The sequence below is a fragment of the Bos taurus genome, chromosome 27, assembly GCF_002263795.3.
Source record: "Bos taurus isolate L1 Dominette 01449 registration number 42190680 breed Hereford chromosome 27, ARS-UCD2.0, whole genome shotgun sequence".
Classification (NCBI taxonomy): domain Eukaryota; kingdom Metazoa; phylum Chordata; class Mammalia; order Artiodactyla; family Bovidae; genus Bos; species Bos taurus.
Window position 1 is genome coordinate 34,520,616 of NC_037354.1, and position 27,425 is coordinate 34,548,040.

The 27,425-nt window shown below is 38.3% G+C and overlaps 1 protein-coding gene across 5 annotated transcripts in view; it reads left to right on the top strand.

The window, feature by feature from the left end:
• LOC100847151 (disintegrin and metalloproteinase domain-containing protein 5-like) overlaps positions 1-27,425 on the top strand; it is a 147,975-nt gene that overhangs the window by 94,789 nt on the left and 25,761 nt on the right. For all 5 annotated transcript variants that reach the window (XM_059882369.1, XM_024986449.2, XM_059882366.1 and 2 more), the window contains 2 exons: positions 14,722-14,808; positions 15,489-15,600. In XM_059882369.1, the coding sequence (XP_059738352.1) occupies positions 14,722-14,808; positions 15,489-15,600 (199 nt within the window). The remainder of the gene's footprint in view (positions 1-14,721; positions 14,809-15,488; positions 15,601-27,425) is intronic.

Here is a 27,425-nt window from a genome sequence, read left to right on the forward strand (position 1 = left end):
ATTAGAAGTAAAAATTTTAAGTGTTTTAACAATTATATTTTATACTTATGCTGATTTTGACAATATACCAACCAATGCTTTTTAAAATAGCCTTATAGAGGTATCATTTATCATAAAAGTCGTTCATGGTAAGTGCACAGTTCATTCAGTTCAGTCACTTAATCGTGTCCCACTCTTGGTGATCCTATAGACTGCAGCATGCCAAGCTTCCCTGTCAATCACCAACTCCCAGAGCTTACTTATGTCCATCGAGTCAGTGATGCTATTCAACCATCTCATCCTCTGTCATCCCCTTTTCCTCCCACCTTCAATTTTCCTCAGCATCAGGGTCTTTTCCAATGAGTCAGTTTTTCGCATCAGGTGGCCAAAGGACTGTAGCTTCAGCTTCAGGATCAGTCCTTCCAATGAGTATTCATGACTGATTTCCTTTAGGATGGACTGGTTGGGTCTCCGTACAGTACAAGGGACTCTCAAGAGTCTCCTCCAACACCACAGTTCAAAAGTGTCAATTCTTTTGTGCTCAGCTTTCTTTATAGTCCAACTCTACATCCATACATGACTACTGGAAAAACCATAGCTTTGACTAGACGGACCTTTGTCAGCAAAGTAATGTCTCTGCTTTTTTATATGCTGTCTAGGTTGGTCATAACTTTTCTTACAAGGAACAAGAGTCTTTTAATTTCATGGCTGCAGTCATGATCTGCAGTGATTTTGGAGCTGCCAAAAATAAAGTCTGTCACTGTTTTCACTGTTTCCCCATCTATTTGCCATGAAATGATCGGACCAGATGACATGATCTTAGTTTGCTGAATGTTGAGTTTTAAGCCAACTTTTTCCGTCTCCTCTTTCACTTTCATCAAGAGGCTCTTTAGTTTTTCTTCACTTTCTGCCATAAGGGTGGTGTCATCTGTATATCTGAGCTTATGATATTTCTCTCAGCAATCCTGGTTCCAGCTTCTGCTTCATCCAGCCAGGCATTTCACATGATGTACTCTGCATATAAGTTAAATAAGCAGGGTGACAATATACAGCCTTGATGTACTCCTTTCCCAATTTGGAACCAGTCTGTTGTTCCATGTCCAGTTCTAACTGTTGCTTCCTGACCTGCATACAGATTTCTCAGGAGACAAGTAAGGTTGTCTGTTATTCCTATTTCTTTAAGAGTTTTCCACAGTTTGTTGTGATCCACAAGTCAAAGGTTTTGGCATAGTCATTAAAGAAGAGCTAGATATTTTTCGGGAACTCTCTTGCTTTTTCTATGATCCAGTGGATGTTAGTAATTTGATCTCTGGTTCCTCTGCCTTTCCTAAATTCAGCTTGTACATCTTGAAGTTGTCAATTCACGTACTGTTGAAGCCTAGCTTGAAAGATTTTGAGCATTACCTTGCTAGCATGTGAAATGAGAAGAATTGTACGGTAGTTTGAACATTCTTTAGTATTGCCGTTCTTTGGGATTGGAATGAAAATTGACCTTTTCCAAACCTGTGGCCACTGCTGAGTTGTCCACATTTGCTGGCATATTGAGTGCAGCGCTTTAAAAGCATCATCTTTTAGGATTTGAAATAGCTCAGGTGGAATTCCATCACCTCCACTAGCTTTGTTTGTAGTAATGCTTCTTAATGCCTACTTGACTTCACGCTTCTGGATGTCTGGCTCTAGGTGAGTGAACCCACCATCATGGTTGTCCAGTTTACTATGACCTTTTTTGTATAGTTCTTCTATGTATTCTTGCTACCTCTTCATAATTTCTTCTGCTTCTGTTACTTCCTTGCTGTTTCTGTCTTTTGTTGTGTGCATCTTTACATGAGATGTTTCTTTCATATCTCTTAATGTTCTTGAAGAGATCTTTAGTCTTTCCCATTCTACTGTTTTCCTCTATTTCTTTGCATTGTTCACTTAAGAAGCCTTTCTTTTCTCTCCTTGTTATTCTCGGGAAGTCTGCATTCAGTTGAGTATATCTCTCCTTTTCTTCTTTGCCTTTTGCTTCTTTTCTTTTCTCAGCTATTTGTAGGGCCTCCTCAGACACCATTTGACTTCTTGCATTTCTTTCTCTTGGGGATGTTTTTTGTCACTGCCTCCTGTACAGTGTTATGAACCTCCATCCATAGTTCTTCAGGCATTCTATCTAACAGACCTAATACCTTGAATCTGTTTTATCACCTCCACTGTATAATCATAATGGATTTGATTTAGGTCATGCCTGAGTGGCCTAGTGGTTTTCCCTTCTTTTTCAATTTCAGCCTAAATTTTGCACTAAGGAGCTCATGATCCAAGCCACAATCAGCTCCAGGTCTTGTTTTTTCCTGATTGTATAGAGCTTCACTTCTTTGGCTGCAAAGAATATAATTAATCTGGTTTTGGTATCGACCATTTAGTGATGTTCATGTGTAGACTTGTCTCTTGTAGGAAGAGGATGTTTGCTGTGACCAGTGTATTGGCCTTTTCTGTGCTTCATTTTGTACTCCAAGGCCAAAACTTGCCTGTTACTGAAGGTATCTCTTGATTCCTCCTTTTGCATTCCAGTCTGCTATAATGAAAAGGATATCTTTTTTTGATGTTAGTTGTAGACGTCTTGTACATCTTCATAGAACTGTTCAACTTCCTTCGGCATTATTAGCTGGACATAGACTTGTATTACTGTGAAGTTCAGTGTTTTTCCTTGGAAACAAACAGATCATTCTGTCATTTTTGAGATTTCATTCAAGTACTGCATTTCAGATTCTTTTGTTGACTATGAGGGCTCCTCCATTTCTTCTAAGGGATTCTTGCCCACAATAGTAGATATAATGATCATCTCAATGAAATTTGCACTTTCCCATCTGTTTCAGTTCACTGATTTCTAAAGTGTTGATGTGTACTCTTGTCATTTCCTGCTTACCATGTCCAATTTATCTTGATTCATGGACCTAATATTCCATGTTCCCATGTGATATTGTTGTTTACAGCATCAGAGTTTACTTTCACTACCAGACACATTCACAACTGAGCATCCTTTCCACTTTGGCCCAGTCTCTTCATTCTTTCTGCAGGTACTTCTCTGCTCTTCTGCAGTAGCACACTTAAGTCTAGTTTTCTAGTTACTTATTGTGTGTGTACTCAGTCAATTGTATCAGACACTTCTGTGACCCCACAGACTCCTCTGTCCATGGGTTAGTATTCCAGATAAGAATACTGGAGTGGGTCTCCATTTCCTCCTCCAGGAGAGCTTCCCTACTCAGGGACTCAGGGATAGAATCTATGTATCCTGTGTCTCCTGCCTTGGCAGGTGGATTTTTTTTTTTTTTTTTAACCATTGAGCCACCTGGGAAGCTTGCAGGACAATAAGTGTGGACCATTATCAAGAGTATAAATAATTACATTGCCATTAAAAGTGAAGAAACAGTAAAAGTTTTGTTTCTGAATTTGAAGAGACATGTGGAGCCAGTTACTAGTTTAAAATGTTTCATTTCAGTTTATAAAAGCATATAGCTAATGAAGTGAAGATTAGAAATGCATCAAGGCTGTGGTTTTTCCATTAGTCATGTGTGGATGTGAGAGTTGGACTGTGAAGAAAGCTGAACACCTAAGAATTGATGCTTTTGAACTGTGGTGTTGGAGAAGATTCTTGAGAGTCCCTTGGACTGCAAGGAGATTCAACCAGTCCATCCTAAAGGAGATCAGTCCTGGGTGTTCTTTGGAAGGAATGATGCTAAAGCTGAAACTCCAGTACTTTGGCCACCTCATGCAAAGAGTTGACTCATTAGAAAAGACTCTGATGCTGGGAGGGATTGGGGGCAGGAGAAGGAGATGACAGAGGATGAGATGGTTGGGTGGCATCACTGACTCAATGGACGTGAGTTTGAGTGAACTCCAGGAGTTGGTGATGGACAGGGAGCCCTGGTGTGCTGCAATTCATGGGGTCGCAAAGAGTTGGACACGACTGAGTGACTGAACTGAATTGAACTGAACTGAAGGATAAAGAAAAGCTTTCTCATTTATCATCAGAAAAGCATAACCACAATTAATTTTTCTCATTATTTAATTTATCCCTGAATAATTAATTTTTACTTCCCTGGATCTTGAGTTAGCAGTTTGCTTTTGTATGGCATTTTATTTTTGGATATAAAGGATTCCAGTAAATTCTGATTCAGCCATATGATATATCTAATTCACACCATAGTGAAATTGTCTAATCAGTGTCAGCTTAAGTTCCATATCCTGTACCTATGAGTCTAATTCTTAAATTCAAATAGTTTAGAATACCTTATAGGATCCTTTCTACATGTCAGTGAAGACTTAGTTTCTATCCTGTATCTGAAAGCACAAACTACCAGTTGATCAAAAGCTTATGAAGTTTGAATGGTTAATTTATTAGAGTCACCAATAGTATGAAAATGGAGAAAAACAAAATCTCTTATTGGAGCACAGGAGTGTGATAACTGTTGATTAAGTGTTTGATCAAAGTTTCTCTTAAGGATAAGAGAATATTATGGAGAGAAATGAACTTGATTTTCTATGAGCTTTCAATTCATTCTTGTAACATATACAATATATGCTGAGACCAATAGTTTTGCTTATATTAATAACATTTAAAATTAACCTAGGGAAAGCTGGCTGAATTTCTTCGACAGTTCATCCTATGCACCTCTTTTTAAAAAATTTATTTATTTTTTATTGAAGGATGATTGCTTACAGAATTGTGCTGTTTTCTGTCAAACCTCAATATGAATCAGCCATAGGTATATATATATCTCTTCCCTTTTGAACCTCCCTCCCCATCCCACCCCTCTACGTTGATACAGAGCCCCTGTTTGAGTTTCATGAGCCATACAGCAAATTCCCATTGGCTATCTGTTTTACATATGGTAATGTAAGTTTCCATGTTACTCTTTCCATACATCTCATCCTCTCCTTCCCTCTCCCCATGTCCATACGTCTATTCTCTATGACTGTTTCTTCATTGTTGCCCTGTAAATAAATTCTTCAGTACCATTTTTCTAGATTCCATATATATGTGTTAGAATATGGTATTTATTTTTCTCTTTCTGACTCACTTTACTCTGTATAATAGGTTCTGGGTTCATCCACCTCATTAGAACTGACTCAAATGTGTTCCTTTTTATGGCTGCGTAATATTCCATTGTGTATATGTACCACAACTTCTTTATCCATTCGTCTGTCGATGAACATCTAGGTTGCTTCCATATTCTGGCTGTTGTAAATAGTGCTGCAATGAACAATGGTATACATGTGTCTCTTTCAATTTTGGTTTCCTCAGGGTATATACCTAGGAGTGGGATTGTTGGGTCATATGGCGGTTTTATTCCTAGTTTTTTAAGGAATCTCCATACTGTCATCCTATGCAGCTCCTACATTGCTATTTAACTGAGAAGTAATGGAGACTATCATAAATTAGGAGTTTGGAGTTAAGATATACATTACTATGTATAAAATAGGTATACAACAACAGTCTACTGTATACCACGGGGGTCTATAGTCAGTGTGTTGCAGTAACATATAATAGAAAAGAATCTGTAAAAGAATCATATTGCATGTGTGCTCAATCTTGTTCGACTCTTTGTGTCCCCATGGACTGCATCCCACCAGGCTCCTCTGTCCATGGGATTTTCCAGACAAGAATACTGAAGTGGGTTGCCATTTCCTACACCAGAGGAAAAAGAATATATATATACACATCTGAATTACTTTGTTGTACACCTGAAGCTAACACAACATTGTAAATTAGCTATACTTAAATTTTAAAATGAATTAAAAAATAAAGATATAAAATTCTTCTCAGTTGCAGTTAGGAACAATAATTTCTGTTATTTTGTAAAAAGCCCTTACAGTGTGATGCATTTGCATTAAAAATTTAGTATCTTACAAAAATAAATAAATAATGGAGAATACCAAACAAATTTAAGTATTTCTAGCATTCTTCTATTTATGAGATAGGAGGTCAAATCCGTTACTTTCTGTTTGCAATCTCAGAAATTTCAAAAATAGTTTTAGGTATTAAAAAATTACCCCCAAATTTTTTTGACTTTAGACTCAGAACTGGTAAGATAAAAACCACCACAGTTGCCCAAGGTGGTATGGTCACTTAATTAAAAAGGATTTTTGGTATATAGCAAAATTTGCTTAGCTCCCTGTTAACCAAAGTGACAATGAAAGAGCTCCCATATCAATAGGTGAATGTAGTAAAATTATACAGAACTTTAGCTCTTTTAAAAATATGTGGAAGTTTTAAAAATAACCATTTACATGATACAAAGCCAGAAAATCATTTTGATGAACTACTGAATCTCTCCCATTTAGGTGAATTACAGAAATAAAGAAAAATTGTACTACTTCTATTCCTAGAAAATTCCATGGATGGAGGAGCCTGGTGGGCTACACTCCATAGGGTCACAAAGAGTCGGACATGACTGAGTGACTTCACGACGACGACGACCTCTATTAAGAGCAAATAAAATACTTCACAACCAATTTCTAAGTATACAATTCTTAAAAATCCAAATTCTAATTTTACTTCAATACAGTATTCAGTTCAGTTCAGTCGTTCAATCGTGTCCAACTCTTTGTGACCCCATGAACCGCAGCATGCCAGGCTTCCCTGGTAGACACCAGCTGCTGGAGTCTACCCAAACCCATGTCCATTGAGTTGGTGATGCCATCCAACCATCTCATCCTCTGTCAGGCTCTACAGTATTCACAGGCACATTCTAAAATTATCTTATGATTGATCCCACCAAAACTGAACAGTTGTTACTAAAATTTTTCAGACTCATTATTTTTTTGATTACACATATTATAAACAAAATAAAGGTTACTTTGCACAAAATATAATATTCTGTATTCATTTAAATCTTGACTTTGACTATCTTCTTTTATATTCTGAAATAATCAGATATAACATTAAGATAAAGCTAGTTTGTCTTTTGAAAAGCAATTACACAACCCATTATCCTGAGATGGTTGTCTTCTGCCATTATTGCTACTAATATGTCCCAACTGTATAATTATAATTTTAACCCAGTTAAGGCATATTTCAGAAAGAAGTGAGAGGTAGATAATTAATTACTACCTCTCATACAGAAGCTAGTTAGCAGCCTAAAAACTTATACACACATTATACGGTTCCTTAAAGTCACACTCATTTTCTTTTTAAAGTGGTAAAAATAAACAATTTATATAACCCAAAGGTATAGCCATTCTGTAATATGTAAAATAAGTAAAATTGTATGTGTATACACATGCATATGCATATATGCAAACATTCACATATATATTTATATATTCACAAATATTCAAGTATTTATATATTCACAAATATATATATATATACATGTATATATCATGGGTGGGCTTCCTTGGTAGCTCAGCTGGTAAAGAATTCATCTGCAATGCAGGAGACCTGGGTTCGATCCCTGGGATGGGAAGATCCCCTGGAGGAGGGCATGGCAATGCACTCCAGTATTCTTGCCTGGAGAATCCCCATGGACAGAGGAGCTTGGAGGGCTACAGTCCATGGGATCACAAAGCGTCAGACAGGACTGAGCAACTAAGCACAGCACAGCATATATCATGGGCAGACTTACTGACTGGTTAAGAATCAGAAATGGTATCAAAACAACTCAAAACCAAACTGAGAAGGAAAACAAAACTCAAGAGAAATGGAGAGTGAGCCAAAGTAAATCTTTGATGCCACTTGTAAATTACCCTACAAGGCATGTGCATATAAGAAAATACATGTCCATACTTAAATAGCTTAAAGGGAACTTTTGTTGGGCAAAGAAATTTGACTATGGCAAACTACTTAGGTAGTTCACTGGGGGCTTGAGGACTTTCAGAAATATTAAAAACATAGCTTTTATACAAATACAAATTTGAGCACCTATCAAACACACTAATGAAGGAACAAGTTCAAAGAGTGTTTGAAGGACTACATATTTAGAGCCATTGGGCAAAAGACTGTTGAAATACAACTGCTAGGTTTAAAGTAAAATCTGCTAATGTGCTATAGAGCAGTAAAACCATAATTTGGGGATTATCTTTTCAGTCAGACAAAACTCATTTATATATTTGCCAGACAAAATCTGTGTTATCATGTAACTTCCAAAATCTAGGCTCTTATCAGTAGTCACTAGCAAGTTATGGAAAATGCATTCATTTAAATAATTAATCTTTGTGTTTCCTTTAATGAGTGTTCAAAAATGACTTTGGGGTGAGTGTAGTTCTCCCATTGTCTCTACAAGTTGTGGACAATTTTAACAGGTTTATTAAGCAAAATTGAACCAATATTTGTTTTTAATGATCTGGTGTTGGAGAAGACTCTTGAGAGTCCCTTGGACTGCAAGGAGATCCAACCAGTCCATTCTGAAGGAGATCAGCCCTGGGATTTCTTTGGAAGGAAAGATGCTAAAGCTGAAACTCCAGTACTTTGGCCACCTCATGCAAAGAGTTGACTCATTGGAAAAGACTCTGATGCTGGGAGGGATTGGGGGCAGGAGGAGAAGGGGACGACAGAGGATGAGATGGCTGGATGGCATCACTGACTCGATAGACGTGAGTCTGAGTGAACTGCGGGAGTTGGTGATGGACAGGGAGGCCTGGCGTGCTGAGATTCATGGGGTCGCAAAGAGTTGGACATGACTGAGCAACTGAACTGAACTGAACTGATATCTCTTTTAAACAGCAACATTACTTTTAAGTAAATTTTATACAGATCATTTTTTATGTTGTGCAATGTATAATCAAGTGTTTTTGCATGCACTGTAGGGAGTAAATTTTTAACTAGCATTTGAAGATCTCTTGTGAATACTAGTTTGGATCGAGTAACATATTATTTGAACAAAATTTTTGTCGTATGGATTGTTTGATCTCTGGTTCCTCTGCCTTTTCTAAAACTAGCTTGAACATCTAGAAGTTCACTGTTCATGTATTGCTGAAGCCTGGCTTGGAGAATTTTGAGCATTACTTAATTAGTGTGTGAGATGAGTGCAACTGTGCGGTAGTTCGAGCATTCATTGGCATTGTCTTTCTTTGGGATTGGAATGAAAACTGACCTTTTCCAGTCCTGTGGCCACTGCTGAGTTTTCCAAATTTGCTGGCATATTGAGTGCAGCACTTTCACAGCATCATCTTTCAGGATTTGAAACAGCTCAACTGGAATTCCATCACCTCCACTAGCTTTGTTCGTAGTGATGCTTCCTAAGGCCCACTGGACTTCACATTCCAGGATGTCTGGCTCTAAGTGAGTGAACATACCATTGTGATTATCTTGGTCATGAAGATCTTTTTTGTACAGTTCTTCTGTGTATTCTTGCCATCTCTTCTTAATATCTTCTGCTTCTGTTAGGTCCATACCATTTCTGTCCTTTATCGAGCCCATCTTTGCATGAAATGTTCCCTTGGTATCTCTGATTTTCTTGAAGAGATCTCTAGTCTTTCCCATTCTGTTGTTTTCCTCTATTTCTTTGCATTGATCCCCAAGGAAGGCTTTCTTATCTCTCCTTGCTATTCTTTGGATCTCTGTATTCAGATGCTTATATCTTTCCTTTTCTTCTTTGCTTTTCACTTCTCTTCTTTTCACAGCTATTTGTAAGGTCTCCCCAGACAGCCATTTTGCTTTTTTGCATTTCTTTTCCATGGGGATGGTCTTGATCCCTGTCTCCTGTACAATGTCACAAACCTCTGTCCATAGTTCACCAGGCATTCTATCAGATATAGTCCCTTAAATCTATTTCTACTTCCACTGTATAATCATAAGGGATTTGATTTAGGTCATGCCTGAATGGTCTAGTGGTTTTCCCTACTTTCTTCAATTTAAGTCTGAATTCGACAATAAGGAGTTCATGATCTGAGCCACAGTCAGCTCCCGGTCTTGTTTTTGCTGATTGTATAGAGCTAGCTTCTCCATCTTTGACTGCAAAGAATATAATCAATCTGATTTTGGTGTTGACCATCTGGTGATGTCCATGTGTAGAGTCTTCTCTTGTGTTGTAGGAAGAGGGTGTTTGCTATGACCAGTGCATTCTCTTGGCAAAACTCTATTAGTCTGCTTCATTCAGTATTCCAAGGCCAAATTTGCCTGTTACCCCAGGTGTTTCTTGACTTCCTACTTTTGCATTCCAATATAAAAAGGACATATTTTTTGGGTGTTAGCTGTAAAAGGTCTTGTAGGTCTTCATAGAACTGTTCAACTTCAGCTTCTTCAGCGTTACTGGTTGGGGCATAGACTTGGATTACTGTGATATTGAATGGTTTGCCTTGGAAACGAACAGAGATCATTCTGTTGTTTTAGAGATTGCACCCAAGTACTGCATTTTGGACTCTTTTGTTGACCATGATGGCTACTCCATTTCTTCTAAGGGAGTCCAAGGCAGAGGAACCAGAGATAAAATTGCCAACATCTGCTAGATCATCGAAAAAGCAAGAGAGTTCCAGAAAAACATTTATTTCTGCTTTATTGACTATGCCAAAGCCTTTGACTGTGTGGATCACAATAAACTGTGGAAAATTCTGAAGGAGATGGAAATACCAGACCACCTGACCTGCTTCTAGAGAAACCTGTATGCAGGTCAGGAAGCAACAGTTAGAACTGGACATGGAACAACAGACTGGTTCCAAATAGGAATAGGAGTACATCAAGGCTGCATACTGTCATCCTGCTTATTTAACTTATATTCAGAGTACATCATGAGAAGTGCTGGGCTGGAAGAAGCACAAGCTGGAATCAAGATTGTTGGGAGAAATATCAATAACCTCAGATATGCAGATACACCACCCTTATGGCAGAAAGTGAAGAGGAACTAAAGAGCCTCTTGGTGAAGGTGAAAGAGGAGAGTGAAAAAGTTGGCTTAAAGCTCAACATTCAGATAACTAAGATCATGGCATCCTGTCCCATCACTTCTTAGGAAATAGATGGGGAAACAGTGGAAACAGTGTCAGACTTTATTTTTGGGGGTTCCAAAATCACTGCTGATGGTAACTGCAGCCATGAAATTAAAAGACGCTTACTCCTTGGAAGGAAAGTTATGACCAACCTAGATGGCATATTGAAAAGCAGAGACATTACTTTGCCAACAAAGGTCTGTCTAGTCAAGGCTCTGGTTTTTCCAGTCGTCATGTGTGGATGTGAGAGTTGAACTGTGAAGAAAGCTGAGTGCCGAAGAATTGATGCTTTTGAACTGTGATGTTGGAGAACTCTTAAGAGTCCCTTGGACTGCAAGGAGATCCAACCAGTCCATTCTAAAGGAGATCAGTCCTGGGTGTTCATTGGAAGGAATGATGCTGAAGCTGAAACTCTAGTACTTTGGCCACCTCATGCGAAGAGTTGACTCATTGGAAAAGACTCTGATGCTGGGAGGGATCGGGTGCAGGAGGAGAAGGGGACCACAAAGGATGAGATGGCTGGATTGCATCACCGACTTGATGGACATGAGTCTGAGTGAACTCCAGGAATTGGTGATGGACAGGGAGGCCTGGCGTGCTGCAATTCATGGGGTTGCAAAGAATTGGACATGACTGAGCAACTGAACTGAACTGAACTGAACTGATGGATTGTTTTTGGAAAAACTTTCTTTAATTGTATTGATTGTTTCTGTAGAATATCTAAATTTATATTAATTTTTAACTTATTATGATCAACTCTTGATTTTTTTTCTGATTGGTAGATGAATGTTTTAATTGAATAATATTAGTACAATATTATATTCTGCTATAGTACAATACAGTTATCATGTATGTTATACATAAGAATAAGCAAACAGTATTAATAATATAATTGTTTTATATCTATAACAATAATATAATTCTATAATTATAGAATGTTTTCAGAAAGTTCTATAAACAATATATCCAACAACAGTTTAAGATTCTAATTTATCCTAGAAATTATTAATTCTAAGAGCTACACTGGAAAATTAATGTACATATTTTTGAAAGAGAGTCTCTAGCCTCTAGTCTCTAGTAAATTCAAATTTACTTTTATATAATACTTTTTGATAATATCATAGTATCTGTCACATCTTGCTTATTTGAAGAAATCAAAGAGGACACTAATAGATGGAGAAATATACCATGTTCATGGATTGGAAGAATCAATATAGTGAAAATGAGTATACTACCCAAAGCAATTTATAGATTCAATGCAATCCCTATCAAGCTACCAAGAGTATTCTTCACAGAGCTAGAACAAATAATTTCACAATTTGTATGGAAATACAAAAAACCTTGAATAGCCAAAGCAATCTTGAGAAAGAAGAATGGAACTGGAGGAATCAACCTGCCTGACTTCAGGCTCTACTACAAAGCCACAGTCATCAAGACAGTATGGTACTGGCACAAAGACAGAAATATAGATCAATGGAACAAAATAGAAAGCCCAGAGATAAATCCACACACCTATGGATACCTTATCTTTGACAAAGGAGGCCAGAATATACAATGGATTAAAGACAATCTCTTTAACAAGTGGTGCTGGGAAAACTGGTCAACTACTTGTAAAAGAATTAAACTAGAACACTTTCTAACACCATGCTGCTACTGCTAAGTCACTTCAGTCGTGTCCGACTCTGTGCGCCCCCAGAGACGGCAGCCCACCAGGCTCCTCTGTCCCTGGGATTCTCCAGGCAAGAACACTGGATGGGTTGCCATTTCCTTCTCCAATGCATGAAAGTGAAAAGTGAAAGTGAAGTCGCTGAGTCGTGTCTGACTCTTAGCAACCCCACGGACTGCAGCCCACCAGGCTCCTCTATCCATGGGATTTTCCAGGCAAGAGTTCTGGAGTGGGGTGCCATTGTCTAACACCAGACACAAAAATAAACTCAAAATGGATTAAAGATCTAAATGTAAGACCAGAAACTATAAAACTCCTAGAGGAGAACATAAGCAAAACACTCTCCGACATACATCACAGCAGGATCCTCTATGACCCACCTCCCAGAATATTGGAAATAAAAGCAAAAATAAACAAATGGGACCTAATTAAACTTAAAAGCTTCTGCACAACAAAGGAAACTATAAGCAAGGTGAAAAGACAGCCTTCAGAATGGGAGAAAATAATAGCAAATGAAGCAACTGACAAACAACTAATCTCAAAAATATACAAGCAACTCCTACAGCTCAATTCCAGAAAAATAAATGACCCAGTCAAAAAATGGGCCAAAGAACTAAATAGACATTTCTCCAAAGAAGACATACAGATGGAATTTAGAAATATGGTAACAATAACCCTGTATACGAGACAGCAAAAGAGACACTGATGTGTAGAATAGTCTTATGGACTCTGTGGGAGAGGGAGAGGGTGGGAAGATTTGGGAGAATGGCATTGAAACATGTATACTATCATGTATGAAACGAGTCGCCAGTCCAGGTTCGATGCATGATACTGGATGCTTGGGGCTGGTGCACTGGGATGACCCAGAGGGTTGGTATGGGGAGGGAGGAGGGAGGAGGGTTCAGGATGGGGAACACATGTATACCTGTGGCGGATTCGTTTCGATATTTGGCAAAACCAATACAATACTGTAAAGTTTAAAAATAAAATAAAATTAAAAAAATAATAAAACATTTAAGAGACACTGATGTATAGAACAGTCTTTTGGACTCTGTGGGAGAGGGCGAAGGTGGGATGATTTGGGAGAATGGCATTGAAACATGTATAATATCATGTATGAAACGAGTCGCCAGTCCAGGTTCAATGCACGATACTGGATGCTTGGGGCTGGTGCACTGGGATGACCCAGAGGGATGGTACGGGGAGGGAGGAGGGAGGAGGGTTCAGGATGGGGAACACGTGTATACCTGTGGCGGATTCATGTTGATATATGGCAAAACCAATACAATAGTGTAAAATTTAAAAAAAAAAAAAGAAAGAAAACATACAGACACATACAAGATCTGAGGTCTCTCTCCTCTTGAAATCTAAATGACATTAGCTCCAATCTCTGTTTCTGAGTTCTGATCCCCCTCTTTCTGTCTACCCTGTTGTTATTATGATCCAAAAGCAAAACTCAGCGAAAAACAAAACTCTTTTGTAAACTATTGATTTTATTGAAAAATTCTGAGTATTGGAAAAGGTCACATAATTTAATGTCATGAATTAGGGCAATATAAACGTACACATTAAACATTCCTTTTCTTAGAAGGCCATTTAGCCATCTCTCTCATGAGAGTCTCTCATCATTCTATTACCTCATATAGTTTCCTGTTATCTGTGCTTTGCTTTTCTCCTCATTTTTTCCTCCACATGGAATAGTAACATGCCTCATTTGCTCCTCATACCCGTGATTTTATTATCTCAACCTCCCATGTGAAATTTCTCAGCCCTAACTGCTCATGGTAATCGTCTAAACTCTGCCCACCGAGATCTTGATATAATGGTGTCAGGTACAGCCAAGGGTATTTTTTTAAATGCTCCTCACATAATGATTAAACTCAAAGGACTAACCAGATTATTTTTCTGGATGTTTTTCTTTCTAAGAGGACTTCTGGTGCTAGATGGCAAGAAAATGAAACTTTCAACTTCTTACATGACTATACTTTTACAGTATGAAGGCACATAGTTTATTTCATATTTATTTCAATGCTGTGACAATTATAACTTTATGTTTTGAATTTTTATGACAATTGTTGGTAATATGAGTCCTTGATTTTTTTCTCATGTATTATCTATATGCACAGTCTAGTTTGATAGTTTGACTGAATTTGTTTTTCAATTTCTTTGCTTTGTTTTAGTATTGTTTGAACTTTTCCTGTGTAGAGGTTAAATACCAAATCAATACTACAATATGCAGTAATGCTGTTCATTGTAATTCAAAAGGAGTAAGTAATTTCAGTTTTTAAAGTAATTTAAGTAATTTCAGTGATTTTAAGTAACATGCTTTGAACAATTTAGTCAAGAGTTTGGAGATTTAAAGAAACCTTCTGAGTAATTTTTTATCATCTTCATGCTGCTTGGTATGATTTAACAGTCTATAACTTACAGCTTCAATCTTACTTTCTTGAGAAATATTGCCAAACTGTTTATTAGAGAAGATGTAGAAACATTTAAGATGATTCTGGACATATAAAATGATTGGTAAATATGTGGGCTGGATATGCTATAGGTACTGTGTTTACCATTTAACCAAAATGATCTTATTTTTACAGAGAAAAGGCAGGAACTGGTAAATAAGGTCATTAGAAGTGTCTTGTTCATTAATTTAGTGTCCAGACTTTTCTGTGAAGTTAGGAAGTAAATGATAATTAGTGGCATGTTATTGATGACTGATAATATCTTGGTCTGGTTGTGTGGAGAGTTGAAAGAATTTTTAAAAATGATTTGGCAACAGAAGCCAATATACTTTCTACAATATAGGAAATTTCAAGGTAAAATTTGTGACAATTTGTTGAATTTATATATTTAAGATAAATTCTCTGCTCAGTAAGTATAGAATATTTATTGGTCTCTACGGAAAACCAACTTTGTACATAAAAATTGTTCTATTTTCTAATTATTCCAGGTATGCAATAATTTAAACCATTGCCATTGTTCGATGGGGTTTGCGCCTCCTAACTGCAAGCCACTTCCAGAAGCGTTTGGAAGTGTTGATGATGGACACCAGCACAAAACTGGTTAGTGTCTTTAAAACTTTGTTAATCTAAGGCAATACGTAAGAAAATGAAGTTTAGGTTCCAAGCCACATTGCAAAGCAACTGATGTCAACAAATATGGTTTTAATTTACTCATAAGATTTTAAAAAACTAAGACAGTTTTAAGTTTGTACTCCTTCTGTATCACTGTTGATATTATTTACTAACAAAAATTATACCTAGTAGTAGGAAATTTGAAAAGAAGAAATTACAGTGTACCTAATTTGATCAGTTAATCTAGATTATTCACTTTGGATTGTCTCACATATGCTTGGTTTAAAATGGTGTTTAGTCATCATTGTCATCTTTCAGGCCACTCCTTTCTCTTGCATTGTAGGGGCTCCAACATAAAGTTTAAAATTTTACCTTGAGAATATCCCCACCCCTAGGGTTCCTGAGTATTGTTTTGAGATCAAGTAGGTCTGGATGAGACTGGGAACAACTGTAGGATATTCCTGATTTCAGAAGAGGATGTCTGTCCACCTTCACCCCTTTTCCTTTTGGGTCAAATAAATGATGAACTCCTGGGCAGGCTTATATGCAGCTTGAATACCAAGGGGAGGCATACATAGGGGAGTAACTTCTCAGACAATTAAAATACAGATATATCAGACTGTGTGTAGACACACACAAAAAAGGAAATATAATCATTTAACATGTAACAAGCAACTATATATATTATTATTTTCACATAAATATTTAGAAAAAATCAGTATTTATTTCAAATTTGATATTATTCTATATTGTGTACTTTTGTTATATAAGTGAAGTGAAGTCGCTCAGTTGTGTCTGACTCTTTGCAACCCCATGGACTGTAGCTTATCAGGCTTCTCTGTCCATGGGATTTTCCAGGCAAGAGTACCGGGGTGGATTGCCATTTCCTTCTCCAGGTTGTTATATAAATTGCTATTATTTAAGTGAAACAGCAATAGAACTAATTGCTGATCAGTAGTAGTTTATAGAAAAACCAATTAAAAGTAACAATATATGAACAAAAACAATACTTTATAATGAGAATATAATGTATTCTATAATACAGCAATTTACTTTGCTGCTGCTGCTGCTGCTAAATCACTTCAGTCGTGTCCGACTCTGTGAGACCCCATAGAGGGCAGCCCACCAGGCTCCGCCATCCCTGGGATTCTCCAGGCAAGAATACTGGAGTGGGTTGCCATTTCCTTCTCCAATGCAAGAAAAGTGAAAAGTGAAAGTGAAGTCGCTCAGTCGTGTCCGATTCTTCGCGACCCCATGGACTGCAGCCTACCAGGCTCCTCCGTCCATGGGATTTTCCAGGCAAGAGTACTGGAGTGGGGTGCCATTGCCTTCTCCAAGCAATTTACTTTACCTCTTTTTAAAAGCCCTGTACTAGATATTTAAGTTTTGCATGGCTATCTTCTTTTTTCTTAAAATACATAAATGTAAGATTTTTAGAAAGGAGAAAGAATAAAAATGTAACGGGAATAACTAAAGATACCCTCATATTTAATGAAAATAACACTGACATGCTTCTTTCAGTGCCACAATACAGTCACACATATTTTTTGTTTTATTCTCCAGTTATACTTTTCTGAACTGCTTGCAGCCTTTAAGGTATCCTTCTTTTAAGTGGTAGCAAAGTGGAATAGAATCAAATGTAAAATTCATTTTGACTTGAAGCTTTGTTTTAACAAGCCCAGATTTACTGAATTGTATCAGTTCATTGTAATGGCATTATGCTAAGTATCTTGACAAAAGCAGCCGAGCATAGGATACTAAGGGTTTTCTTTACTAGATAAAGCAGGTTTTCAGGCTTGGAAAAACTATTAATATTTTGCAGCTCTCCAAACATGTTCAATCACTTTGATGCTACAGGCTTGGTCTGATAGGCCACCTCTCTGTCAGTCAGCTCTTTTGAATATTTAAATTCATCACATAGGCTATCCATGTCTCAAATGCCCATCATTTTTATGCACTCCGAAGCACACTGGATGTTAAATATTTATTTTTCAGGGAACATGGCTTAAAGCATAGAAGTAATCTTAGTTGGTGAAATCTAATTTGAATTTCATATAAGTTGCCGTTTTAAAAAAGGAACTGAGGAAGTCCTTCCTAACTTGCTTACCCATTGCTGGTTACATTTTTTGAGTTCCAAAGCAGTCTTTATTTCCAAAAGTATGAGTCATTTTTTCAGTGTATGAATTGTTGTCACAACCTATGCAAATCATAGAACTCCCAAGGCATAGTCAGTACATCCTCTTCTGGAATTCTGAAGGCCTCTTCACAGATCATCAGATTGCTTTGGAAAAGCAGCATATAAATTTCCATTTCATTGCGAGCTTTCTTTTCTCTATTCTTATCCTCCATGAATTTCAACATTGGAGAAGTATTTTCTTCTTGTCCAGCCTTTTAAAAAATAAGATTTTACATTAGGTAAATATTTTAGCGTGGGCTTCCCAGGTGGTTCGGTGGTAAAAGAATCTGCTTGCCAATGCAGGAGACCCTGATCTGATCCCTGGGTCAAGAAGATACCCTGGAGGAGGAAATGGCGACCCACTTCAATATTCTTGCTTGAGGAATTCCATGGCCAGAGGAGCCTGGTGGGCTACCATCCACGGGGTCGCAAAGAGTCAGCCATGACTGAACACACACACACTGCACTGTGAATATTTCAACATATCTTCTATGTTGAAATACTATGTATCTCTGAGATAAATATATCTCCAGCAAAGACTACAACCATCCTGTAGACTTGTTTAAGGAAGCAATATCTTTCCACGGTGTGAAGTAAAAAAAAAAAAAAAAATCTTGTTAAATGCTTCTGCACATTTTGAGGAAACTAAAAGTGATTGGAATTTTCATTATGAAAACCTTTATATCACAGAAAAACAAATCATACCCCTTTCAGTGTTGTGTACCAGGTGGACAGTACATTTGGCAAGTTAGATCTTCTTTTCTTCAGTAAGAAATTTATAGACTGAATGGAACTTGCAAAGATTTACATTTGCTCTGTTTGCTAAATATGCATATAGATGAGCAAAGACTAGTTTGTGTTTGATCAGGATAACAAAAATCTCTTTATTTTATATGGTTTTATTAAAATTTTCATAGAAACTCAGAAGCTTATTTGAAATTCTCTTCTGGAAACTAAATTACTTAAGAGCTGGGGCAATGTGTGCTACTACATTTACTTGCTAAAATGTGACAGAGTCATTGCTTCACTGTAAGGGATCAACAGGTGTTATTAAAACTTTCAATTTTCCTCCCACTAGTCATTTTAGTTACAATCTATGAATCTGGAAATGTAACTTCATTGTGTTGTAGAGCAATCAAGAAATTGAATGAATAGATAAAACATGTTTGTTCCTGTAGTGTGCCCAGAACTAATCCAGCAGTAGTTATTTTTATCTGAACACTGCCATCTTTCAGATCAGATCAGTCGCTCAGTTGTGTCCGACTCTTTGCGACCCCATGAATTGCAGCACGCCAGGCCTCCCTGTCCATCACCAACTCCTGGAGTTCACTGAGACTCACGTCCATCGAGTCAGCAATGCCATCCAGCCATCTCATCCTCTGTCGTCCCCTTCTCCTCTTGTCCCCAATCCCTCCCAGCATCAGAGTCTTTTCCAATGAGTCAACTCTTTGCATCAGGTGGCCAAAGTACTGGAGTTTCAGCTTTAGCATCATTCCTTCCAAAGAAATCCCAGGGCTGATCTCCTTCAGAATGGACTGGTTGGAACTCCTTGCAGTCCAAGGGACTCTCAAAAGTCTTCTCCAACACCACAGTTCAAAAGCATCAATTCTTCGGCGCTCAGCTTTCTTCACAGTCCAATTCTCACAACCATACGTGACCACAGGAAAAACCATAGCCTTGACTAGAGGAACCTTTGTTGGCAAAGTAATGTCTCTGCTTTTGAATATGCTATCTAGGTTGGTCATAACTTTCCTTCCAAGGAGTAAGCGTCTTTTAATTTCATGGCTGCAATCACCATCTTCAGTGATTTTGGAGCCCAGAAAAATAAAGTCTGACACTGTTTCCATTGTTTCCCCATCTATTTCCCATGAAGTGATGGGACCGGATGCCATGATCTTCGTTTTCTGAATGTTGAGTTTTAAGCCAACTTTTTCACTCTCCACTTTCACTTTCATCAAGAGGCTTTTTAGTTCCTCTTCACTTTCTGCATTAAGGGTGGTGTCATCTGCATATCTGAGGTGATTGATATTTCTCCCAGCAATCTTGATTCCATTTTGTGTTTCTTCCAGTCCAGTGTTTCTCATGATGTACTCTGCATATAAGTTAAATAAACAGGGTGACAATATACAGCCTTGACGAACTCCTTTTCCTATTTGGAAAAAGTCTGTTGTTTCATGTCCAGTTCTAACTGTCGCTTCCTGACCTGCATACAAATTTCTCAAGAGGCAGGTCAGGTGGTCTGGTATTCCCATCTCTTTCAAAATTTTCCACAGTTTATTGTGATCCACACAGTCAAAGGCTTTGGCATAGTCAATAAAGCAGAAATAGATGTTTTTCTGGAACTCTCTTGCTTTTTCTATGATCCAGTGGATGTTGGCAATTTGATCTCTGGTTCCTCTGCCTTTTTTAAAACCAGCTTGAACATCAGGAAGTTCATGGTTCACATATTGCTGAAGCCTGGCTTGGAGAATTTTGAGCATTACTTTACTCGCGTGTGAGATGAGTGCAATTGTGCGGTAGTTTGAGCATTCTTTGGCATTGCCTTTCTTTGGGATTGGAATGAAAACTGACCTTTTCCAGTCCTGTGGCCACTACTGAGTTTTCCAAATTGCTGGCATATTGAGTGCAGCACTTTGACAGCATCATCTTTCAGGATTTGGAATAGTTCAAAGGAATTCCATCACCTCCACCAGCTTTGTTCGTAGTGATGCTTTCTAAGGCCCTCTTGACTTCACATTCCAGGATGTCTGGCTCTAGGTCAGTGATCACACCATCATGATTATCTGGGTTGTGAAGATCTTTTTTGTACAGTTCTACTGTGTATTCTTGCCATCTCTTCTTAATATCTTCTGCTTCTGTTAGGTCCATATCATTTCTGGGCAGACAATTTTTTTTTTTTTAATTTAGGAAACAAAAATGTGTAATTGATTTAGATACTTGCTTATCTCAACCCAGACATTTGAGATTTCATCTCCATATGTGTTTTTCCAGCTCCTTCTCCACCATACCCAATTCAAAATATTTTTTATTAAGATATAAGTGATGTGTAGCATTATATTAGTTTCAGGGGGTACAACATAATGATTTGATATTTTATACATTGTAAAATGATGTAGGTCGTCACTAGAGTAGGTCTAGCTAACACCTGTCAGCATACTTATAGTTTTTTTTTTTTTTCTTGTATGGAGAACTTTTAAGGTATGCTCTGTTAACAAGTTTTAAATAAGCAATGCTGTATTATTCAATACTTCTACACACTCAGCAGAGATGTCAGCAAAACATTTTCACACTAGGTCTGAAGTGTAGGGTGCAAGACCTCTGCCCTCAGCACTCTATGAGCAAGTGAAATAAGATTAAGGACAAAGGAAAAAGAAAAAGGAGGCAGAGACAAGATGACTTGGTAGAAAGACATAAGCTCTTGCAAAAGCACCAAAATCACAACTAACTGCTGAACAGCCATTGAAAACAAATTTTGGAACATACAAATAGATACCCTACATCCAAGTGCAAAGCAAAAGCCACAATGAGACAGTAGGAGGGGTGCAATAGTGATAAAATCAAATCCCATACCTACTGGGTGGGTGACCCACAACCTGGAAAATAATTATATCACAGAACTTATTACACAGAAGTGAAAGTTATGAGCGCCTACACGGGGGTCCCCAGCTTAGGGGTCTGTCATCAGGAGGAGGAACTCCCTGAGCATCTGGCTTTAAAGGCCAGTGGGGTTTGATTGCAGTGATTCCATAGGACTGGGGGAAACAGAACCTCCACTCTAGAGGGCACACACAGGTTCTTATGTACAACAGGTCCCAGTGAAAAAAAAATGACCTCATAAGAGCCTAAACTATCATAGCATTATGCTCATTTCAAGTGGTAGTAAGTAGTAAGGTTATGCTCAAAATCCTTCAAGCTAGGCTTCAACCATATGTAAATTGAGAAAATTCCAGATGTGCAAGCCGGGTTTCTAAGAGGCAGAAGAACCAGAGATCAAATTGTCAACATTCGTTGGATCATGGAGAAAGCAGAGTTCCAGGAATATATCTACTTCTACTTCACTGACTACACTAAAGCCTTTGACTGTGTGGATCACAACAAACTGTGGAAAATTCCTAAAGAGATGGAAGTACCAAACCAACTTACCTGCCTCCTGAGAAACCTGTATGTGTGTCAAGAAACAACAGTTAGAACCAGACATGGAACAATCCATTGGTTCAAAACTGTGAAAGGCATACAACAAGGCTGTATATTATCACCCTGCTTATTTAACTTCTATGTAGAGTATATCATGTGAAATCCTAGAAGAATAGAAGGAATCACAAGCTGGAATCAATATTGCCAATATCAACCACCTCAGATATGCAGATGATACCAGTCTGATCACAGAAAGTGAGAAACTAAAGAGCTTCTTGATGATGAAGGAGGAGAGTGAGAATGCTGGCTTGAAATTCAACATTCAAAAAACTAAGATCATGGCATTCGGTCCAATCAATTTATGGCAAATAAAAGGGAAAAAAGTGTTACCAGTGACAGATTTTATTTTCTTGGCTCCAAAATCACTGCAGATGGTAACTGCAGTCATGAGATTAAAAGACGTTTGTTCCTTGGGAGGAAAGCTATGACAAACCTAGACAGTGTATTACAAAGCAGAGACATTGCTTTGCTGACAGAGGTCCATCTAGTCAAAGCTATGGTTTTTCCAGTAGTCATGTACAGGTGTGAGAGTTGGACCATCAGGAAAAAAACAACGGTGGATAGAGAGGCATACAATAGACATTCTTGTTCCTAAAGGGAGAAATTGGAAAGGAGAAAAGGGTGACAGGTCTCAGGAAATACAAATAAAACTTAGCAAGGCAAATTACATTCGATGTTAAGGTTGGAGAATAACCCTCTTAGTTTTGATGTTCTGTCCTCCAGAGCCTTTGGGGTGGGAGCATAACCCAGCTGCAGTAGCTTCTGCCCTACCTCTTCAGCTCTGGACAGAGGCCCATCCATACAGCTCTTTGGAGTAAACTGCCCCTGAGCCACTGGGCAACGGAGCTTGGCTGGTCAAAACTGAGGAAGAGACAGCTCCTGGCTCCATGATGGGAGAGGAAGCCTTGATGATCTCTGAGTCATTCTTCTCTTTTCTTGAAGGATAAAGTATATTCGCAGCCAGTTGGTTCTATGGCCCTGTGCTGTTCCCTTTGGTCTGACCTGGCAGTGTTTCTGCTGATATCATCTCATCCTTATTCCTCTCTTCTCCTGAGATGGTTCACATGCACAATCTATTTATCAGATGATTTTTCTGTCCATATTTTGGAACATATCCACCCCCCCCCTTTTTTTTTTGCAAAATTCATAGACTGAGAATTCTCCAAACCTGGACTGGTGACTCGTTTCATACATGATAGTATACATGTTTCAATGCCATTCTCCCAAATCTCCCCACCCTCTCCCTCTCCCACAGAGTCCAAAAGACTATTCTATACATCAGTGTCTCTTTTGCTGTCTCGTATACAGGGTTATCGTTACCATCTTTCTAAATTCCATATATATGCATTAGTATACTGTATTGGTGTTTTTCTTTCTGGCTTACTTCACTCTGTATAATAGGCTCCAGTTTCATCCACCTCATTAGAACTGATTCAAATGTATTCTTTTTAATGGCTGAGTAATACTCCATTGTGTATATGTGCCACAGCTTTCTTTATCCATTCATCTGCTGATGGACATCTAGGTTGCTTCCATGTCCTGGCTATTATAAACAGTGCTGCGATGAACATTGGGGTACTCATGTCTCTTTCCCTTCTGGTTTCCTCAGTGTGTATGCCCAGCAGTGGGATTGCTGGATCATAAGGCAGTTCTATTTCCAGTTTTTTAAGGAAACTCCACACTGTTCTCCATAGTGGCTGTACTAGTTTGCATTCCCGCCAACAGTGTAAGAGGGTTCCCTTTTCTCCACACCCTCTCCAGCATTTATTGCTTGTAGACTTTTGGATCGCAGCCATTCTGACTTGCATGAAATGGTACCTCCTTGTGGTTTTGATTTGCATTTCTCTGATAATGAGTGATGTTGAGCATCTTTTCATGTGTTTGTTCACCATCTGTATGTCTTCTTTGGAGAAATGTCTATTTAGTTCTTTGGCCCATTTTTTGATTGGGTCATTTATTTTTCTAGAATTGAGCTGTAGGAGTTGCTTGTATATTTTTGAGATTAGTTGTTTGTCAGTTGCTTCATTTGCTATTATTTTCTCCCATTCTGAAGGCTGTCTTTTCACCTTGCTTATAGTTTCCTTTGTTGTGCAGAAACTTTTAAGTTTAATTAGGTCCCATTTGTTTACTTAAAGAAACTAAAGACCTATATATAGAAAACTATAAAACACTGGTGAAAGAAATCAAAGAAGACACTAATAGATGGAGAAATATACCATGTTCATGGGTTGGAAGAATCAATATAGTGAAAATGAGTATACTACCCAAAGCAATTTATAGATTCAATGCAATCCCTATCAAGCTACCAAGAGTATTCTTCACAGAGCTAGAACAAATAATTTCACAATTTGTATGGAAATACAAAAAACCTCAAAAAGGCAAAGCGATCTTGAGAAAGAAGAATGGAACTGGAGGGATCAACCTGCCTGACTTTAAGCTCTACTACAAAGCCACAATCATCAAGACAGTATGGTACTGGCACAAAGACAGAAATATAGATCAATGGAACAAAATAGAAAGCCCAGAGATAAATCCACGCACCTATGGACACCTTATCTTTGACAAAGGAGGCAAGAACATACAATGGATTAAAGACAATCTCTTTAACAAGTGGTGCTGGGAAAACTGGTCAACCACTTGTAAAAGAATGAACTAGAACACTTTGTAACACCATACACAAAAATAAATTCAAAATGGATTAAAGATCTAAATGTAAGACCAGAAACTATAAAACTCCTAGAGGAGAACATAGGCAAAACACTATCTGACATACATCACAGCAGGATCCTCTATGACGCACCTTCCAGAATATTGGAAATAAATGCTTTTTCTTATCCATTGTTTTTTTTTCTGTCTAAAATATCACCAGAAACAACTTTCATGTAAATATTTCTACCAGCATTCCATTCATGATTATCTTTGTATTGTCTAAAAAAGATGTAGGCTTTCTCTCCTGCTCTCCTCTTTAGCCTCTGAACCCTCACCAGAGTTGCCTTTACCTTCCATATTTCCACCAACAATCTCTTCATATTCAGTCAGTTCAGTTCAGTCGCTCAGTCATGTCTGACTCTTTGCAACCCCATGGACTGCAGCATGCCAGGCTTCCCTGTCCATCATCAACTCCTGGAGCTTGCTCAAACTCATGTCCATTGAGTCTGTGATGCCATCCAACCATCTCATCCTCTGTCATCCCCTTCTCTTCCTGCCTTCTCTTTAGATTAATCTAGGTGTTTTCCACAGTGTGCCTCAAAATTCGTCTAGCTAGTATCTATTATGAGTTCCTAAGCCATTTCCACATATTTAGGTATGTGTTATAACAACATCTTGTTTCTTGGAACCAAAATCTGTATTAGTCAGAATTCTCCAGAGAAATGGGGCCATTGACGGTACAGGAGGAGAAGCTTTAGAAGGAATTGATTGGCCCATGTGATTCTGGAGGCTGATAGATTCCAAGATCTACAGAGTCAGTAAACTCAGCTCGAGGAGAGCTGATGGTGCAGTTTTTGTGTGAAGGGCCGCAGACTTGAAGGTCAAGCAAAGCTGATGTCTCAGTTTGGGCAGCTCAAGCAGGAAGAATCTTCACTGGAGGATCAGTGTTTTTGTTTAACTAAGACCTCCAGGATTGAGGCCCACCTGCATTAAAGAAAGCTACTGCATTACTCAGTCTACTGATATAAATGTTGGGCTTCCTGGGTAGCTCAGATGGTAAAGACTCTATCTTCAATGCAGAAGACCTGGGTTCAATCCCTGGGTAGGGAAGATCCCCTAGAGAAGGGAATGGGAGCTTACTCCAATATTCTTGCTTGGGAAATCCCATGGATAGAGGAGCCTGGTGGGCTGCAGTCCATGGGGTCACAAAGAATCAGAAAACTGAGCCACTAACACACACTGATTTAAATATTAATTTCATTTGAAAACACCTCACAGAAACACCTAGAATATTACTTGAGCAAGATCTGAGCTCATTGTGGCCCAGTGAAGTGGATTCAGTCCCTGGGATGGGAAGATCTTCTGGAGGAGGGCACAGCAACCCACTCCAATATTCTTGTTTGGAGAATTCCATGGACAGGAGAGCCTGGCAGGCTTGCAAAAGAGCTGGACACGAGAGTGACAGAGCACATACACTCTTTAGTGTACATCGGTTATTCTAAGTAAACCTGGAATTTATTGATGGTAGAATAGCTGCCTGGAGAAACTAGATAATCATGTAACTGTGTAGTTAACAATGCAAAAGTGAAATGACTATTTATGAGCAATCTTGTGTCTACACAGAACTTCTCATCTTGTTTTTCTGTCACCCATCTGAATGTAGTGTGGAGTTGGAGGAGAAGGGGGGAAAGTTTTGGGAGTTGCTGCTGCTGGATGCTGGCTCCTTTATACCTGATATTTACCCATGAAGTTTGCTAGGGTCACATCTGTGTTTTTGGAAGTTTGATATGACAATTAAACCCTTGAGTCATAAAGGCTGAGACATTTGGGGGAAATAAAAGGGAGGAAGTGAAAAGCGGTGAATTAGTATGCTCAAAATTCTCCAAGCCAGGCTTCAGCAATATGTGAACCATGAACTTCCAGATGTTCAAGCTGGTTTTAGAAAAGGCAGAGGAACCAGAGATCAAATTGCCAACATCCACTGGATCATCAAAAAAGCAAGAGAGTTTCCAAAAAACATCTATTTCTGCTTTATTGACTATGCCAAAGCCTTTGACTGTATGGATCACAATAAACTGTAGAAAATTCTGAAAGAGATGGGAATACCAGACCACCTGACCTGCCTCTTGAGAAACCTGTATGCAGGTCAGGAAGCAACAGCTAGAACTGGACATAGAACAACAGACTGGTTCCAAATCGGGAAAGGAGTACGTCAAGGCTGTATATTGTCACCGTGCTTATTTAACTTATATGAAGAGTACATCATGAGAAATGCTAGGCTGGATGAAGCACAAGCTGGAATCAAGATTGCTGGGAGAAATATAAATAACTTCAGATATGCAGATGATACCACCCTTATGGCAGAAATTGAAGAAAAACTAAAGAGCCTCTTGATGAAAGTGAAAGAGGAGATTGAAAAAGTTGGCTTAAAGCTCAACGTTCAGAAAACAAAGATCATGGCATCCAGTCCCATCACTTCATGGCAAATAGATGAAGAAACAGTGGAAACAGTGGCAGACTTTATTTTTTTGGGCTCGAAAATCACTGCTGATGGTGACTGCAGCCATGAAATAAAAAGATGCTTACTCCTTGGAAGGAAAGGTATGATCAACCTAGACAACATATTAAAAAGCAGAGACATTACTTTGCCAACAAAGGTCCGTCTAATCAAGGCTATGGTTTTTCCAGTAGTCATGTGTGAATGTGAGAGTTGGACTATAAAGAAAGCTGAGTGCCGAAGAATTGATGCTTTTGAACTGTGGTGTTGGAGAAGACTCTTGAGAGACTCTTGGAC